This window comes from Phocoena phocoena, chromosome 6 (genome assembly GCF_963924675.1).
Source record: "Phocoena phocoena chromosome 6, mPhoPho1.1, whole genome shotgun sequence".
Taxonomy (NCBI): domain Eukaryota; kingdom Metazoa; phylum Chordata; class Mammalia; order Artiodactyla; family Phocoenidae; genus Phocoena; species Phocoena phocoena.
Window position 1 is genome coordinate 114,361,154 of NC_089224.1, and position 19,481 is coordinate 114,380,634.

The following is a 19,481-nucleotide window of genomic DNA, read 5'->3' on the forward strand; positions in this document are numbered from 1 at the left end:
AGGGGGGAGACCCAGGAGGCAGCACCTCCGCCACCTCTCAATGCCCTCCATTGTCGGGCGGGAGCTGGCCACGGCTCCCACTTGGAGAAAAGGCTCTTTTTTCTTCCCCAGCTACTGACGGAGCAGGCAGGCAGTGGGTGCTGCACAGAGGGTGCTTGGTCATCGAAGCGGGATGGGAGCCAGTCCTGTCCACGCCTCCCTCTCGCCTCTGGGCCCTGCCCCCATCCCGCCAGCTCCAAGGGGAGGGAAGCCCACCCGCATGGGCGAGATGAGGCGGGCCCGCGCCACGGCTTTCGGGGGAATCCACACGAGGCTGCCCAGCACCGTCCTTCTCGTAGGCGAGGCCTCCATCATTGGTCCCGGGGGTGGGGGTGGGGCACCCCGGGGCCTGCCACCACTAGAGCAGTCCCCTGCTCAGCCGTGTTCCCAAGTGGACCAGAAGGGCCCACTCGGAGGCACAACCCTACACCCTCCAGCCATGGGGCAGTGTGCCCCTGAACCGACCCCCCTCCGTCCCATCCTGAGTGGAGAGCCTAACGTGGGGGACTGTGGGAGAATCCGCCTGGACCGGGGGCATCCCGGCCAGTAAGGCTGTGTCATGCTGGGCCGGCAGGAGGGAAAACGCACCCCGTAAATCAGGCGTCGGCAGCGAGGACAAAGGGCGGCTGGGGAGCAGGTGCGCCTGCGGCTGGGTACGTGGGGAGCAGCTGCTGTCGGCCGGGCGCGGCGGCCGCCAACCCAGTGGGCGGGGCAGGAGCCAGGGAGGCCCCTCTGTGGGGGAAGGCGGCAGCTGAGGGGGCCCATTGTCCTCCCCACTCCCGCCCAGGCCTGGTGGACACTGCCGTGAAGGCATGCTGCCCATCCGGGCCGGCTCCGGGGCTGGGCCCAGGCCTGGCCACCGTCCACCAGCACCCCAGCCAGGGGATGGGCAGGGCTAGAGGGAGGGGCAGCCTCCGGGGGTGGGACCGCCGAGGCAGGTGCTTCGTGGGGTGTGAGGTACGACCAGGGTCTGGGCAGGAGCCTCAGCTGGGAGGGAGGAAGCCCTGAGCCAGGCGGGCAGGGTCTGGGCCTGGGGGGTGGTCGGGGGTGGTGGAGCAGCTTTCAGCCAGTCCCGGAGGCCGCTCCCCAGCGCCCCCCGCCCCGAGTCCTGTCCCTGCTCTGGCCAGCCTCCAGCCATGCCCCCTCTGTCCCCTGGACCTGTCTGCACCTCTCTCCTACCCTGGCTGCAGTGCTGGGCTTCCTGGGGAGGCACCCATGGCACCGACCCGTCCCTAAGAAGGTGGAAGGCCCGTGAGTCTGCTCAGACATGGGCAAGGCCACCAGCACCAGTGAGCAAGCCCCTCTCGGCCATTCTGTCCTCGACACCTGTCCTGGCAGGTCAGTGTAAGTGCCCGGCGGGGACAGGTGCCCGGGCTTGGAGAGGGAAGTCACACCCAACACCCGCCGTGCGATTCCAGGCCAGGGGCCGTCGGGGGCCGTGTGGAGAACCCGAGACGGCGGGGGGCGGGGGGGGGGCACGAGCCTCCTGCAGACGGGATAGGACCCACCCCTGGCAGCCGGGGCCCACGACGGCTCCCCGCTCCTTGCTCCCCTCCGGAAGGAGGTCACCCCAGCACCTGCCCCTCCGCTGGCCTTCTCTCCCACCCACACACAACCTGGCCATCTGGCCGGGGTGACCTGTCCTGGCCCCACCTGGCCAGCGGCAGGTGAGTGACAGGTGGGGCTGAAGGCCCTAGGAGAGGGGCTGCAGAAGGGCCAGCTCCCCCGACAGCAGCTCTGCTCGCACCCACCCACACCCCCACCCCCGGAGAAGCACCAAACGGCAGCGGTCCCGCCGGCCTGGAGCTTTGTTCCCGCCTCAAAATTTCCACTGTGCCTGCTCGGCCCTCCCTGCCACACCCCGCCAGCCAGCACCGCTCCATAGAAATGCAACCCCAGAAAGAAGCATCCCGACGCAGATGTTGCCTCCACCTTTCACCCTTTCACCCTTTCACCCGGGACTAATTCTAAATTGTGCTGTTTTCCTTTCTAAGTTAAGCAGGCCATCTGCTGCCCTCAGGGGACAGATGATTGCTCCCTCCTCCCCTCAGTTCCAAGGGGGAGGGACTCAGTACTGAGGAGGGATTTACTCAGTTCTGCCCTCAAGGAGTTTACGGTCCAGTGGGGCAGAGCCAGGGGTGAGCACGGGCCCTGCACCCTGGCCGGGATGGGAGGTCGGGGGGGGGGGGGGGCGCAGGGGATCAGTGATGTGCCGCTGCCCTCCTTCCTTCTGCAGGAGGGACAGAGGTGCCCCAGGGAGGGCCATCCTGGGGGCTCCCCCAATGGATGGGTGAGACAGTTCGGTCAAAGGGACTTTGGGGGCCGAGAGGGGCCTCCTTCCGCTCTGCCAGCCCCGGCTCTGCGGTGTGCCCCGCCTGCCCGGGCCTCGGCTTCCTGTGAGTGCGGGGAGGCGGTCGAGGGGACGGCATGGGCTCACAGAAGGCCCCACGCAGAGGCAGCCTGGCCATGTGGGCAGAGGAGACTCTCGCTCTAGCCAGCGCTGCTGGATTTGATCTGCACGTAATTCACCGATGCGTCTCTGGGAACATGTTCGCTGCACCAAGGGAGGTGCGCCTGCTTAAGGAAAGCCGTGAGGAACACAAGGGCTCCCCAGGCACAGAGGGCCCCGCCCCACCCCACGCTGCCTGGGGGCCAGGATGTGCAGGACGAGCTTGTAACCCCGGCCGGAGGCCACATCTGCAGGGCCCGGAGCCTGCACCCCAAAGGTGGGCAGGGGCCGTGCCACCCAACACAGAAAGGGACAGCTCTGCAGGTCCCTGGGCCCCGGACCCCCAAGCAGGCAGCCTGCATCCCGAGCCCCAGGGGGAAGGAGCCCCCGGCTGATTGCCGCCGTCCTGTTCTCACCTGGCTCCACCTGGCTCCGGAGCAGCAGGGAAGGCAGACTCCCCGTGCCCGCCCCTGGGACAGCCCCTCCACCAGCGTCCGTTCCAGCCCATCTTCCCGCCACCTCCGAAGTCCAAATGTCCCTCTGGCCGCAGAGGGCAGCGTGGTGGCTCACAAGCAACAAAGGTGGGGGGGCGGTGTTACCCTTCCCAAACACCCGCCCCCAAGCTGGGGGCCACTAAGCTGCCTGCTCCCAGGGAGGCCGAGTCAGGACCTGGGGTCCCGTCCCCAGGTTGTGGGTCCCACAGCCGAAGGCCCCTCCCACCCCATAGCCTGGCCCAGCTCTGCCTGCAGTGGGTTCCGGCCGAGAAGCCCTCTCCCCACACCAGCACAGCCTCCTCTCACAGGCTTTCTGCCCAGGAGCCTCCAACCCACAGTGTCACCAGGGCCCCTGATGACGGGGGCCAGGGAGCATGGATGGCTCATCTTGGTACCCGCACTCCTCCCCAGAGGTGGTCCGTGGCACTGAACAAAGAGCCCTAAGGCCCTCCCCCAGGCAGGCAGGCCCGCCCACCCCTGGGCAGCTTGGCCGGGAGGTTCTGAGACCCCTGTCCCAGCCCAGGCGACTGGGGCCACCTGCAGACTGAACAGGGAGACTGAGGCCAGGAAAGAGCAGGACAGGGGGCCTCCAGACTCTGGGTCCCCAGCTCCTCCCCCAGAGGGGGCGGGGTCAAGGAGCCCAACTGTGTTCCTGGCCAAGGTGTGGGGGGCGGTCCTGGGCTCCTTTGGGCAGAGGCCAGTCCAAGGCCTCCCATATCCCAGTTGAGGGGTCACACCTTCCACGAGACACCAGCTGCTAATGGATGACGTGCTCACAGCAGGTGGGGTGCGTGCTCGGTGACACCTGCTGGCCACCCCCACTGTGCCCACTCGGGGTCCCGGGGTCCTTCCTCACTGGGAAGAGCCAGGACAGCTCAGCTCTGGGGAACAGAGACCCCCGGGGAGACATGAGAGCCAGGGTGCGAGGGCACCCAGTGACTCCGACGGCCCCTTGCCCTCGGCTCCCCAAAGCCCCCAGGACGAAGAGCCACAGCAGGCAACGTCCCCAGGTTTCTTTCAAGCCTGTAGGATCCTCTGTCCAGATATCGGTCTGAGGGGCAGGCTGGGTCCCAGCTGTGACTCTGCTGTACCCGAGGGTCACCTGGAAGATGGCCCTCTGCACTCCCCTCATCTCTGCCCCTTTCTGCATCAGGGCATGGGTCAGGTGGGGTGTGCCGGGTCAGCCCGGAGCGTGGTCGGCCCTCCATGGGTCTGGAGGCTACAGCGTGGGACTGCTGCCCCCTCGTCCGACCTGCCGCCCCACTGCCCCAGGAAGTGACTGCAGGGGGGCCCACCAGAGCTGGCAGAGCTGTGGTCTCCCTCCAGCCTGTGTAGCCGCTGGGCTGGGGCAGCTCAGAGCTGCGTGGGGCGGTGGCGGGGCGGGGTGGGGGTGGGGGGTCCCTGCCCTGGCTCCCAGGGCGTCGGGCAGGAGAAGGGCAGTCAGGGCTGCAGAGGGATGGGGGACCCTGGAAAGGGACCAGCCAGGTCTGATGCAGACAGACCCCAACCCCGAACAACAGTGATCCTCAGCCCAGAGTGGCAGCAGCGGGCCGAGGAGGAAACCTGGCCCCGGGGTGGGGTGGGGTGTGGAGCGCACTTGGCCCCAGCAGCTGCTCCCAGCACTCTCCGCTCTTTGTCTAGAATCTTTCTCCCAAGTTGCATCTTTGGATGGTTTAAAATATGCTGGAAATAGGAAGCGCCGGAGCACGGGGAAACCCTTTGTGTGTGGGACGGAAGCCGTCCTCCCGGGAAGCCACCTTTCCCACTGCAGGGAAAACAATGCCTGCCCCGTGGCTCAGGGCCCCCCGCGGCGCTCAGAGCTGCCTCACCCTTGACGTGGGAAGTGGCTTGCCCGTCTGAAGGGACGGAAGGGCCGGTGCAGAGGTCTAGCGGCTTCCCGGAGATGGCCCAGCTACGGCGGGCAGAGGCAACCCAGGCCCACCCATGGGGCAGGGACGGCCGCTGCTTGGCCAGCCTCCACCCCCACCCCAGACACTGCAAAAGGCACAGCCAACGGGGCCAGGGTGTCCTGGGAACGGGCTGTCCCGAGAGAGCCCCGGGGGCTGTTGGGCGTGTGAGAAAAGCCTGCCGCCCCCCACGCCCGCACTCCGCTGGGGGAATTTACCAACCACCCCCAAAAGATGGAGCCTGAAGCTGGAGAAAGGCTGGAATGGGCGTCCTTCCCTGGGCTCACCCCAACGGCCCCGAGACCCACATGGACGAGCCTGCCGCCCCTACTGCCAGGGATCCCCACAGCTGCCGGGGGCCTCTGCTCCCAAGCAGGACGGAGCCAGACCTGCGTCCCCAGACGCTCGGATGCAATGAAGGGGTGGATGCGCGCGCAGCCTGGCGCCACGGGGAGGCCTTAATCCAAAACGCGATTAATTAAGTCAGCAACTGCAGACCGAGCTCCGCACCAAAGCCAGAAACCATTCTGCAACTTCCCGCCTCTGCTCTCAGGAGCAGATGCCATCCCAGAGGTTCGGGAAGAGGGAAGGGTGGCCCGGCGGCGCTCCTGTCCTCTCCCACTGACCAGGGCAGACGCTGGGGGCAGCCCCGCTTGTGTCCAGCGTCTGGTCGAGAATGCAGGGGGAGGACACCAAGGACCCCCTGACATGGGTCCCAGAATGAAGAAACTGTGGACAGCACCCCCCCCCCGCACTCCCGGACCTACTTGGACTCTGCCAGCTGTATCTCATCTTACTCTTGAAACAGCCCTGCAAGGACACACCGGGCCCATTTTACAGACGAGAAAAGCAGGACTCAGCCAGGTTATGCCCACGGCACCACCTGGATCTGAATGCTGCTCTTAACCTCTCCTGCCCCCAAGGGTGGCCCGACGCCGGCCACCAGGGCGCAGTCAGAGCACAGCCGCCCCCCTAGAGGCAGCTAAAGGGCCAGAAGGAGCTCCCTGGGCAGAGAAGGAATGTGTGGGTCCCCTGCGCCCCAGCTGTCCCCCGCCCCCTGCCCCCAGCAGCCTGGATTTCTTGCCTGACCGCCTGCTCTCCCCAGACCGGGAGGGCCGGAGCAGACAATGCATCCTTACAACCCCACAAGATCAGCTGAAACTCAAAACCCCAGATTGGGGGGGGCGGTGTCTGGGTGAGAAGCCTGGGAATTGGGGAGCTCCCAGCTGGTGGGTGAGACCACTCTGGGCCCCAGCTCCCCCGCACCCCTTCCAGGCAGCAGGAGGGCCCCACCAGTACCGGACACCTGTCACCACCCTCACCCACAGTGCCCGCGTGGCCTTCCTTCCTGTCTTGTCTGGCTCTGGGGACGGAGGGGACGGAGGCCACAGCCAGCCATCCCCAGGCCAGGCCAAAGGAGAGCCGGACCCTGACTAAGCCACAGCACAGGCTTCCGTGGGATCCCAGGGCCCACCACCAGCGCCCCTCGCTCTGGACCCTTCTCCCAGCTCAGGCAGGCCACCTGCCCACCGCCACCCACCCCACCCAAGGCAGACCACCAGGCTCTCGTGCCCCCCAGGATCCCGTGCCCCCCCCAGGCTTGCACACGGGCCCATGGTACCCCTGGCCATCCACTTATAGCCCTTGCTCTCACCCCAGGCCCAGCACAGTCCCCAAGGCACCGGGGTGCACAGGAAACACCAGAAGATAGAATCCTGCCAGCTGCACCCAGGCCTGCATGGGACAGGCCTGTACTGTCACACCCTGGGGCCACCCGGGCATCCTGGGCCAGTTGGTGTGGGTCTAGGACCGTCTGGGGGGGCTCTTCCCTGTGGGGAAAGCAGTAGGTTCTTGGGTGGGGCATGACCTTCTGCCCTTGTGTGACCTCGCCCAAATCCTGAGCTCGGCTGGTCTCTGGGAGAGCTTTCTGGACGAGGCCTCAGAGTATCAGGAACGAGCTCCAGTGTGGAGTAAAGCTAAGCCGACGCGTCCCATTGGGATCAATCCACGGGACCACCACGTGGGACCGATCCGTGATACTTCTCATAGGGGAGCTCAGAGAGGTGAGTGAGCAGCCCAAGGTCACACAGCCCAGCACAGGCCGTGCTACGGATGTGGCCGCACCAGCCCAGCCCGGCCCGGCCAGGTGGGAGCAGCGTGCTGGGACGGGGGAAGCCCAGTGCTGGGCAACCGGCTCAGACCGAGCCTCCCTGTGTCTTGCAAGCTGGGCCTTCCCGAAACCTGGATCTGCCCACCTGCCTCCACTCCCTGCTCCGCGCCCACGGCTCCAGACCTCAACCAGGCGCGCACGCCACATACCTGCCAAGTGCCTATGCTGTGCCGGCCCTGGACCCCAGACCACCCGGGAGGATGCCACCATGGTCTGGGCCCCTGCCATGGTGGATGCCGGGACACACAGCCCTGTCTGGCCTCCCCCGTCTGGCTCTCAACCAGACAGCCTTGGGGCCACCCTCATCCTGACCCCGGAGGAGGAAGTGAGGGGAGCCCCGCCCTTTGGGGCCGCCCCCTAGGAGCCGGTACCGGCCTGGGGAGCGGGGTGATGAGACCCTCGGCTGACCCAGAAGGCCCAGAGGTAGTCACCTCGCCCAGCCCTCCGGATGGACGGGAGACGGAGGCCCCAAGGGGCGGAAGTGTGGCCAGGCCCCCGCCTGTCCCCGCCTTAGCCCGGCCTTTAGCGCAGCATCGCTCTTACTGAAAAGCTCTCAGGGAAAAACACACGTACTCAAAACTCTGGCTTCTCCCCCAAACCTCTCATTTCCAGTAACCGTGAAGTTTCCGCTTCTCAACAACCGAAACAGAGAGGAAATGGTGGGAGGCAGGTCCCCGTGCCCCAGGTCCTGCTGCTGGGCTGCTGACAGATCTTCCCAGAGGCTGCCGCCCACCTCCTCGCACGCGCGTCCCCCGTGGGCCCTCGACGATCTGCCGAGGCGGCCAGGGTCCAGGGCAGCGCCACGACCTCCCGGCAGCTTCTGGGGCCCAGCAGGCTGGCCGATGCTGAAACGGGGCCGGGGGCCTCCCCGGGGCCCGGCAGAGGGGCCGCCGCTCGGCTGTGACGCGTGCTGGCCCATGATCTTGGGGTGAAGGAGGCGGGAGGCCGGGAGGGATCCCCGGAGAAGGGGACGGCCCCGGGCCCGAGCGGCACCTTGGCACCAGGCCCAGAGCCGGGGCTCTTCCCAGCCTCCAGCTGTCTGTCCCCCATCCAGCGAGTATCAGACCCTCAGCCCCTCCCTCTCCCAGGCCCACCGCCCTCACACTAAGGTCCGTGTGACGACGCGGGACCCGCCTGCACGAGCCCTCGGCTGGGCTGGGTGAGGCTGGCCTTTCGTGCCACCTGTGCGGCGAGAGTTTGTTCAGCAAATCACAGTGTCAACAGAGGGACGAGGGACCGTTTACCCAGCTGAGAAGAGCAACCAATTCAAGCCCTTCAGAGACACACGACTGACACCCGGCCCGGTGACAGACGGAGCAGGCGGGACGGGCGGGGACGAGGCTCCCACCTCACGGAGCCAGGCCAGGCTGCGCGCGGCAGGGTCACATCGCAGCCGTTTCTTTGGCGAAAGTCCCGACAACAGAGCTGGGCCTGGGCCTGGCCTACTGCCGCTGAGAGCGGCTCCCACCCGGCACCCACCTGTCCCCGGGCAGCCGTGGGGTGGGGGTGGGCTCTGTGGACGCAGGTTCTGGAGCAGCATTTGTGCCCGGCACCCGCCCCGCAAGGACTCCCAGGTGAAGGCTGGCGGGGGCTGGCGGCCCGCCCAAGAGACTCTCAGGGCTGGGAACCGCCGTGTAGGCGTTGGAGGTGAGGCCTCCCCAGGGCATCCCCCGCCCCCATCAAGGCCCGCTGGGAGCCAGGACCCCGGGCACTCCTTCCAGGAAACCGTGAGGGCCCCAGAGGGCCGCCGCCATCGCTCAGGCGGAGAGAGGCTCCAGGTCAGACCTCCAAAGACGGCCCCCAGCCCCAGCCCAGGAGAGCCCAAGACCCCCCAGTGCAGCACGTGGCAGGGGTCCCCGGGAGGCCTGAGCCGCCGAGTGGGGCGTGCTGCCTGGAAGGAGAGGCCGGGCCCTCTGGAGGTGTCCACACCCCATCTGATGGGTGCCCACTCAAGGCAGCAGCTCGGTGTCAGGAAGGGAGCGGGGAGCAGGCAGTGCTTGACCTAATACACTCCACAGTGTGGACGACGGGATGATGACCCCTGCCCCCGAGCCTGGGGGAGTGGACGGCGAGGTCGAGGGCCCCCTTTCCCAGAATGCTTCCATCGCAGGGGCAGAGGGTGCGGGGCGGGAGGAGACCCTCAGCAAGAAGGGACCACTCAGTGGTGAAACCCTGGGAAGGGGTTCTGTTCCCGTAGTTCCGTGCGTCCCAGAGATGCACAGAGAGCTAACCCCCACCTGTGACGCGGGGACCAGCTCGACCCTCCCCGCTGGGATGATGCTAACACCATAGGAGGGCCACTTTCTCAAGGGCCTGCGGGCCCCTCTGGTGCCCTGGAGGAAACACGGAGCCTCCCTGAGCCCCGAAGGCCACTTGGAGGGGACCCATCTGTGGCTAAGAGCGAAGGGCCAGACCCCTGGCCCTCTCTCCTCTCACACAAGGCTGAGTGCCTCCTGCTAGGGGTACACCCAGTAACTCTGAGCTGACCCTGAGGGTCCAGGAAAGGATGTGCTCCCACCCCAGGGAGAGGCCGGGAAGCAGGCAGATGACGTGGGCAGGGGCCGAGGGTCTCACATCCAAAGCCTTACCGCCTGCCGCTGCCCCTAGCTGCTTCTCCTGCCTGCGGTTGCATTGCCTGCTGACCTGTCCCAGCCCATCTGCCCGCTGTCTCCGCGGTGGACTCACTCCGAGGCCGCGGCAGGCCTGGGGCACCCGGGCGGGGTGTGCCCACAGCACTGGCCTCGCACCACAAGCAGTTAAGGCGTCTGCCCTGAAGTCTGGCTCTGAAACAACGAGTCTCCTTCTCCTGCACAGGCCGGGCCTGCGTCTGCCTCGCCCGCCCAGCCCAGCCCCAGCACCTAGTAAGTGCTCAATAAAAGTCCGCTTTCCCCTCGCATTCCTGACGCTGACGCTGGGCAGGTGGGGCGCTGGCCCTGGAGTCCTGGTGCCTCTCCTCTGGGCCCGCTGGCGCGCAGCCTGCGCCAGCCAAGGCCCAGGGGCAGAAGCCGAGGCCGCAAGCTGATGTGGAGCCCTGAGCAGGCTGGCACCGTGGGCACGCTGGGCCACCCTAACGAATACACCCGATACGTGCCGGGCCCCACTCGAGGGGTCTCCGCGGCTGCCAGGCGCGCGGCCACACGGGCACGGAAATGAGAACCAACTCCTCCAGGAAGCCTTCCGCACGTCCACCACCCCCAACACCCACCCCCTCTGGACTTCTGTCCGAAACCACACACGGACTAGGGTGCTGGTGCCCCCCGCCAGCCAGTCCCTGACAGTCTCAGGCAGGTCAGGTCCAGCGCCCAGAGGAGCGAGGCATGGACACGCACACTGAGTGAACGAAGACGGGTCAGAGAGAGGAGAGGCACGATTCCATGCGTGTGAAACGTCCAGAACTGGTAACGCCAGAGACAGGCAGCAGATGAGTGCCCGCCAGGGGCTGGCGGGGAGGAGGAAGGCGAGTGCCTGTTTAATGGGTATGGGATTTTGTGCCGGGTGATGAAAAAGCTCTGGAACTAGATACGGGCGATGGTTCCACAACCTTGTGAATGTACTGAATGCCACTGAAATGTACACTTTAAACAGCTAAAGTCATAAAACTTAGAATATGTGCAACTGACCACCTAAAAGCAAATATCGATCCCCCCCAATCTAGTCGTCAGCTCCCCGTGCTCTCAGAGAGCAGAGTCGGGGAGGGTGGCAAGGCCTCGAGAAAGGAGATGCCCGGGGAGAAGCCAACAGAAGCCACTCTGGCAAAGGGCCTTCCTCTGCCTGCCAGCCCCTCCTCTGCAGTACCTGTCAATCACTGCTCCCTCTCTAGTGGGTGTGTCCCCAGCCCAGCGGGCCAGGCGGTAAGGACACCAGAGCCCAGAGCTGGCCCCAGACCGGCAGAAGCTGCCCAGCGGCACAGCCAGGTCTGACTCCTGGGCACCTCTCCACCTCTCTCCCACCACGCTGCTGCCCACTGCCACCATCCGGGCATCTACAGGCACATCCCAGGGTCCTGCGGGGATGCAGTTGGAAGGGAGCTCCAGGGGCCACCTAACCCCACACCCTCACGTACAGAGGAGGAACCTGGGGCCCAGAAAGGAGACGCAAGTCCGAAGGCGCACAGCAAACCAGAGCCAGCTGGCTCTGTATCTGCCAGATTGTCTGTGGCGGGGCATGAGGTGGGGCCCACCAGAGACAGCCCCGCCGGGAGCTTCGGGACCGTCAAACACATCCTGACCCACAGTCACGATGCCCCGAAGCCAGTCACTCATTAAAGCCTCCGGAAAGAGTCTGAGAAGTTCTGGATATGCCAGCTTTTGTACCTGAAGGCAAAAGCTGATGCAAGCTGGCCTCAGATCCCCTCTCCCTTTCCCAGCCTCTTCATCTCTCAGCCTCAGTTTTCCCCACCTGGGGAAACTGGGGGTTTAGAGAAAAGCAGAGCTGGCCACCACCCCAAGGGGGTATGAGCCTGGAGAAGAAAAGTCTGCCGGGGGTTTTCTGAGGCCGGGTAAGAGCGGCTGTCCGTGTGTGGGGGCCTCATCATTACGTTCTTGAGAAAAGCAATCAGGGCGCTCAATCAGCTCTGTAGAGCCACATCCTTTCACTACTTACAGACAAGACACGAAGCAGGAAAGGTGCCCTCCCCACCCCAGGAGGGCGCAGCCCCTCAGCCCAGCCCGGCACTGCCCAGTGGGCCCCACCTGCCAGCGACAGCCGTGGCCACCCACCAGGGTCACAGTCAATGAGGAAGACAGCCAGTCCCACTTCTCCTGGGACCTTCGGACCGCCACCCAGCACTCGGGGAGTGGAGCCGCAACGCCCTCTGGACCTGCCCCCCTGGCCCTCCACTCCAGCTTCCCGGGGTCCCAGCACCCTGCCCACGCCCCCCGCCACCCAGACCCCACTCAGCTGTCCTGATGAAGAGCTTCTCCATCAGCTATCCGCCCTGCCCCACTCTCTTCCAGCTGAGGGCACAGTTTTCCTTTTTTCTCTTTGTTAAAACACGTCACTATTATTTTCTCAATGGGAAAAACGTTGGCTGCTGTACAGAGGCAGGGCCAGGCCCCAGAAGGCACCTCCCTGCAGAGATCGCGTGTCCCTGGATGTCCCCGTGCAGTCAGAGGCAGGAGGTGAAGCTTTCTAGCTGACGCTGTGCGTTTGCCGTGTGTTTTTCTAACCCTGCGTCCTTGGAGCCCGGGCTCTGCGTCAACAGAGGAAGTCCTGTACAGACCTTGTTTGCTCTCAGCCTAGGAGTGAGGATGAGAATTAACCTGTTCCCCCCACCCCCACCCCACGCCTCGCCCAAGGCCCGCAGGTGACTCACTGGAAACAGTCGGACCAGGTGACAGAGACGCAGAACGTTCCATCCCTCTGCAGCCGGGCGGCCGAGTCACTTCCACCCGACCCTCTGAACCTCCTCTTTTAAGGGAAGTTGCCGTCCCCGCCCTGCTTCCTCACAGAATGGCCAGCGAGGGCCCGGGGCAGTGCAGGCAGGATGCGGCAGTGGTTAGGAACACACGCTCTTGGAGAAAGAGCTAGGGCTGGGCTCCACTCTGTGCTGTGGTGCTGGGCCCGAGTGCCACCTTCTCCGTGCTCCGTTACATGCCCGACCCCGTGGTTACGGGGTTGCTCCGAGCCCCGCCCACCGCGCTCGCCTCCACCTGACACATCACGTGTTCGTGCTGCCTCTCCTGCCCCCACACCGGAAAGTGGGCTCCACGAGGGCAGGGGCTGTGTCTGCCCCGAGCCCGCGGTGCCCAAGTCCAGAACAGAGCCCAGCACGCGACAGGCGCGCAGAACCGCAGAAGCAAACAAGGAAGAGGCACCGACAGGAGCCATCGTGGGCGATGAAGTCTCCCGATTGGCCGGCGCCTCCCAGGCAGCACGCCGCTCGGGCCCAGCAGGCTGCACCTTTCGGGCTCTCTGAGTTGACTCGTCAGCCAACTAAACACTCTCAAATGAGGATCCTGAAACCAGCAGCATCAACTCAAAAGGAGAGGACAGGGAGGAAACGGACCCTGGCCCGGTGCCTGCTGCGTGCCCCTCTTACGCAACCTTATGCATCACCAAGAGATCAATCGTGGGTCAGCCCCGAATGACGGACTGGGCGGGAGCGGGGGGGATCTGGATCCAGGTGACCCGATGACCTGAGGTCACAAAGCCACTGGGCGGCAAAGCCAGGCCTCAAATACAGGATCGGCCAAAGCTGAGGGCCACCACACACTGGCTGGCCGGACTTCCCTCCCAGGTACTCTGGGTGCGACGACGGTGCACCCCACTTCTGCGATCACCTGGAAGACGTCCCGGTAAAATTCTGACTTTCTCGCAGGCAGGGGGAGCGTCTGAGCCATCCTGAGGCCTCAGCTCCCAGCCCAGCACCGGGCAGCACCCCCCCACCAACAAGCCTTTCAGACAGAAAACGCACGCTCACCCCACAGATGGCAGCCCCCAGAGGCCTTCCCACACTGCCCGCCACCCCAATCAAAAGGAAAGAGGGGGAGCCCACTTCGGTATCTCCTCAGCACTGATGGGGCGGCACGGAGGCTGGAGATGCGCAGAGGCTCGCAAAGACCCGCCTTAGCCTGCCCCCCCGGGCCACCACACACAGCCACCGTCCAGAGACAGCACTCCGCCCATGGGGACACGCAGCCTTCCCGCCGCGGCCACTGGCCAGCCCGGCACGGGCTCTCTGTGACCTCCCGGAGGGCCTTCACACCAACACGAACCTCTTTTTCCCACCCTGAGCCCTGCAGACACCTGACTGGCAGCTTCGGGGAAGGTTCCTTCTCTTCGGGGTGGAAACACATGAGTCACCTGCTATTAACGCGCCTGGCACAATGACACCACCGTTTCCCACGCCCTGGCCATGCGGGAGCCAGCAAGTCAACAAGAAAGTCTAGGAACTTTCTGAGGGTCCTGCTGGATGCTGCCGAGCTGGAACTCGCAGCCAGGTCAGCAGGGCCCCAGAAGCCTGCACCCTGACACCTCTGAGGAAAGAAAGTGGCTCCCCCTCAGCTAGGAGAGCAGGGCCTCCCCCACGAGCAGACCTCCCGGGGCCTCTGCGCAACGGTGGGTGATGGGCAAGAGCGGGAAGGCACAGGCCCCGGGGTGACCGCAGCGCCCGCCAAACTGCCCAGTGAGCCTGGACCCATGCCTCTGCAGAGCCGGGACCGGCCAGCCGGTCGCGGCTCTGATACCCTTGCCTCCCACCCGGGATGCCCAGTGGTGCGGCCTCCGAGGACGGCGCTTCCGTTCACCTTCCAAGTGGCTCTGTGGGGTGTGCACAATGGGGTCTCTGTGTGCCGAGCCCGGCCGGGTGCCAGGCCAGACAGGCAGGCTTCCCGCCAAGGGGGGGCGGGGCGCCAGGCCCAAGGGAGGAGAAAGGCCGGCACCACAGCCCTGATCCCTGGCCGTCTTGGGGGGCAGGACTCCCAAAGTGCCCAGGCTTGGAGAGTGGGAGAGCACACCCCCATCCCCTTGAAGTGCCTCACCCTGAGGCCAGCGAGTAAGCCGCAGCAGCGTGTACCCCGAGGCACCCCCTTCCCCGCCCAGGCAACACTCGGCTGGAGCTTTGGCCCCGGGAGGCCCCGGGCGGTCCGGGCTCCCCGATCAGACAAGAAGAGACTGCTCCCACTTTCCTCAGCACAGCACTGCCCCCCACCCTCCCAAAGCCCTCTGCAGAAACGCGGAGGCTGCCCCCCGCCCCTACACAGGAGCTCGAGGGGCGGCAGGGAAGGAGTCTGCATTCTGGGAAGCCACGCATAATTAATCACCCAGCATTAATCCACCTCCCCAACAATAGCCACTGCATTTCCACTGAATCCCAGCTGTCGGTCTCTGAATGAAAGGAAACAAGATTTAGGGCATCAAGCGTCGGTGAGGCTTCTGCAGGAGAAAAAGGCCCCAAAAACCAAAAAAAAAAAAAAAAAAAAAAGTAGTGCCGCATTCATTAGCGTCTGACAAAGACACAATGCACTTTGTCCATTAAACTGCTCACAGACCTGCTTAATTGGCTTCAGTCTGGGGAGGGTGGGAGGCAGTAGAAGGAGGGGCTGCTTGCCCACTGGCTGGGCAGCAGTGAGCCCGGGCTGGGGGTTGTCAAGGGAATGGGTCCTCAGCAGTTGGAATGAGGGCGCGCCACTTGGGCAGCCTGGGGAGGGGGGCGTTTCTCCAGCCACCAAGCACCTCCTCATTATTCCCATCAGGGACGAACTCAAGTTGAAGGGCATCAGCCACAGCAGAAAAACTTCCCTAAGGCTGACTGGTACTCAGAGGCAGGCGGCCAGGCAGTAGATTCTAACCAGATTACCCGATCACAGACCTCAGTTCACAGCTGAGGACCCAAGGCTGGGAAGGTGAAGGGCCAGCCGGTTAGGAGGCCAGAGCTGCAGATGCCAGGACAGAAACCAAGTTTCTGGCAGACACTCCCACCCCCACACCCAACGGAGGTGGGCACAGCCAACAAGACGAGTTCCAACTTCCCTTCCCCAACCTCACCTGAGGCCAGAGAGAAGCAGGCCGGGAAGGCAGAGGGCTGGGAAGGGTGGGTTTGGCTTTGAAATTGTCAGTTTCCTGCTGAGAGGCATCACCTGCCCAGGAGGCGCTCACCTGCCCAGAAGAGGTACCCCCCGGTTGGCAGGGCGGTTGGCAGGGCGGTGAGGGCTGGGCCTCTCTACAGATGCTCCAGAGCCTCCCCGGCAGGTCAAATTATTTCTCAGGGACTTCGGAAAGAAATGGGGTGCCAGCGATTCCCACCTAGCTCCCCGGGAGCCTGAGGTGGCCCACAAAGGAGCGCTCCATCCTCTACGGGCCAGGCCAGCTCCGCACGCAGCATAATTGCTGGTGATTAGGTAATTGCCAGACTTTGTCCAATAAAACCAGCACGTGACCCGCCCAGCCTCTGGGCCGCCTCCAGAAGACAATGGCCCAGTGTTCTGTCCCTGCTGGCCCGCTGCAGGAGGCCGGGGCTCTGCTCCCGACAAAGCAACAGGTCCCTGCAGGGGCGCATACTCACACACAGGCCTCGGTGCCGTTGGGGAACACTTCACACTTCCCGCCATTCAAGCAGGTCTCGCTGGGCTGGGAACATCGCAGGCCTGGGGGGAGGCAAAGGGAGACGTCAGCCTGGCCAGCACCCCAAGGGGCACTGCCCACCCCTCACCTCCTGTCATGTGGTTGCTGGGGGCCGGGGGCCCCAGGAAGCCTGGCATGAACCCCAAGGGGATTTAACATTCCGCCCAGAGTTCTGGGGTCAGAAATGGAGGGAGGGGGAGCCCGTTGATGGGGGGCAGGTGGCTAGGTCATGCTCAAAGTGGAGGCGGGGTGGCCTGAGACGCCTCGGGGACAGCAGTGGAGGAAAGCTGGGATGACCCCGGGCCACGCTCCCAAAGTTCTCACTCCCCACCCCGTCTTCACTGGGGACCCTGGCTGGGCTGAGGCCCCTATCCAACCACCAGGACTGTCTTGCTGTTCAAACAAGTTCTTCGAGGGGGTGGCGCTGAGTGGGGGGTGGGCAGCCCTGGCCACACTCAGCTCCTCCGCTCGTGGGAAAATGCGACAGCTGCAAGGCCCGCTGCCCCTCCCGCCAACAAAGCGCCGGCCGGAGGAATCAGAGCGGCCCATTGTCGCGCCAGGGCCGCCTCCTGGGGCACCGGGACTGCACCCCAGGGACCGGGCCGCGCCTCCACGCCTCCACCGACACCCAATACCAGCTCCCCAGGGCGGGTATCTTCAGTGGCAGCCCCCCCTACCCCGACACACACCCAGGGGAGGGGGATGGAGATGCTCCATTTGGAAGGAATTCGACCCTACTCCCTGGAAGGGGTCAACCAATCAAGCTCTCGCCTCTTCCTCTTCCCAGGGCTATGTAATTAAGCACCCCATGGGGGCCGGGGCGGGGTGTGACACCGAACCCTAACTTCAGGAACCGGGGAGCTAATGCTCCCTCCAACTTTTAGGGGAAGAGAAGAATTAATCACCATCCGATTCCTCGGAGATCCTCTTGAGGTGAAGTGGAGAGAGGAATGACCGACCCCCCACACACGCCGCCCCCCCCACCGCAAGGTTTCCAAACTTGAACTCCACAAAGTGAAAGTCCCACCAGTAGCAGCTGTCTTCCGCACACACGCCCCCCTCCCCCAACTGTGAGCCGGGATGGGGGCAGCGACCCGGCGTGGGGAGGGGACACCGCGGGCGGGGCGGCCAGGAGCCCGGGGACGCCTGGGTCCGCGCCCCTCGCCCCGGCCCCGCGCAAACTCTCTTACTCGGGAAGGAGGCCGGGCCCGCCGGGCCCGCCCAACTCCCCTCTGCCCACCACGCCCGGCGGCCGGGTCCGGCAGTGCGGCTTCGTAAAGACCAGCGCGGCGCCCCGGACCCCACGCTCCACGCTCCACGCCCCAACATCCGCCCCCGGCACGGGCAAGAGGCGAAGAAAAAAGATAAATGGCCCCAAAGCAACAGGAAACCAAAACCGACTCGATTCAAATCGAAAAGTAGTAGGCAGCTCGTCCGCCCGCCCCGGCGGCGAGCCCCACGCGCGGCTGGCGAAGGACGAGCCCAGGACTGGGTCTCCCGGGCCCCCAGAGGCCCACGCCCGGCTTCAAACCCGACTTCAAACCCGGCCCCAAACTCGGTTCCAGGAGCAAGCCGCGTGAGTCCGCCCCGATGGGGCAGGCGGAGCAGGGGGGGGGTCAGTCCTTCTCCCCGAGCCCGGGACTCCGGCCCCTACCCTGCCCCAGGCCGCCCGGTCCCCCTCCCCACCCCGGCCGCCCGCTCCCAGCCACCCGGGGCGCGCGCCTAGGGCGCTGCCAAAAGTTTCTGAAGGCGCGGAAAGTTGCGGGCTCGCGGCGGGCGGTCGCCTACCTCGTGCGGCGAGCGCGGGCAGCAGCGCCAGGCAGAGCAGGGGCGCCAGGAGAGGCGGCATGCCTGCCCGCCGGCTGCCCGCTGCGCCCGGTGGCGGCCTTCTGCGCCCGGCCGGCGGGGCTCGGGCGCACACGCGCGCTCCGGACTGTCCCACGGGCGGTGGCGGCCCGCTACTGCCCTCTCCTTCCTGGCTGGAGGGCGACGCTGCGCTCTCGCGACCTCGCCGGCCCGTCTCCGCGCCCGCGATCGTTCCTCCGCTGCGCCCGCGCTCCGCGCCCCGCGCCCCGCACCCCGCACCCCTGCGCTCCCTCCCACGGCCGAGGCACTAGTGAGGCGCTGGGCCGCCGTGCGCTCCGCCCCCGCCCCGCAGGCCCCGCCCCCGGGTCCCGCCCCCGCCGATCCCTCCGCAGCCGTCGCCCCCTCGCTGGCCGCGCCCCTCCGCGCGCCTGGACCAGCCCTGCACCTCCTTGGGGTGGGGCGCGCGTCCCGAACCCGGGTCCTCCGGGGTTGGGGGCCGCGGCGGTGCGGAGCGGGGTCGGGGCCCGGCCCTAGGGACTACTTCTCGTTCGAAAGTTTTCGGAGGCCAAAAGTTTGGTCCGTGGCTGCGGAAGGATCCGGCTCTGTCCTCAGCCGTGCTCGGCGACGATTGACAACGATTTACATCTCAATAGCGGAGGAGGCGCGGGGCGAGTGGGGAAAGGGTAGCCTGCGGGAGGCCGTGCCCCGCGAGGAGCTGGGCCCCGGCAGGTGGGGAGGAGCTGCCGAAGTCCCGTTTGGGGGACCCTGGGAGGCGAGCTCTGGGAGAAGTCGCGCCCTGGGCAGTCCTGGGTGCACCCCTGGCCCGGGGCTCCAATCTTAGGAGCCCGTGGTCGCAACTTTAAGCCTCTGAGAGATCGAGCGCAGACACCCGTGGCTGTGAAGGTTGGGGCACTTGACCCTGAGGGATGGTGGCACCAGGGCCGCAGCCTCTGCGAAGGGGGCTCTGGGTGCCCCCAAGGAAGCATCCTGGGGCCAATGCCTGACGCCTGGCCAGACGGATTGCGCACCAGCTCCCCCAGGAAGGACCCGCCTCTAGACGCCCCTTGGTCACTGTCCTACCCCTTCTCGGGCGCCTCCAGCCTAAGGAGCCCGGCAAAGCACCCGTGGGCCGAGCAGACCTCGTGCTAGCGCTCACGCAGCCCTGGGCCCCTCCCACATGCTCCTTCCAGATGATTTATTTCTCCACCACGATGGCAGATTTGGACATCCTGTACCAGCCCGGGTTAAGTGCTGGGCGCCCAAAATGCCTGCCATAGACCCTACTAAACCAAAGTTTACAGCCTCGCACTGGGTACGGGCACCACCCTGTGTTGCGGGGGGGGGGGGGGGGGGGGGGGGGCGGGGAGGCTTCCTGGAGTAGGTGATACCAGAGGGGAGCCTTAACGGCTGAGAGGGACCTAGCAAGGTAAAGGGTCCCGGGCAGGAGAGCCCTCAGGAATGCAGAAATCCCAGAGGCTGGCTGAGAAGCAGCCCTTGCCAGGGAGGCCCAGAGAGGTGGGCAGAGTGGGGTTGCCAGGTCGTGGGCAGATCAC

General features: G+C 65.7%; 1 protein-coding gene across 1 annotated transcript in view; it reads right to left on the reverse strand.

Annotated features, from left to right (window-relative positions):
- NOTCH1 (notch receptor 1) overlaps positions 1 to 17,971 on the reverse strand; it is a 45,021-nt gene extending 27,050 nt beyond the window's left edge. Inside the window, exons 1-2 of the mRNA XM_065879540.1 lie at positions 17,911 to 17,971; positions 16,064 to 16,145 (exon numbers count right to left, since the gene is read on the reverse strand). Of these exons, the coding sequence (XP_065735612.1) occupies positions 16,064 to 16,145; positions 17,911 to 17,971 (143 nt within the window). The remainder of the gene's footprint in view (positions 1 to 16,063; positions 16,146 to 17,910) is intronic.
- Positions 17,972 to 19,481: the final 1,510 nt, after the last annotated feature.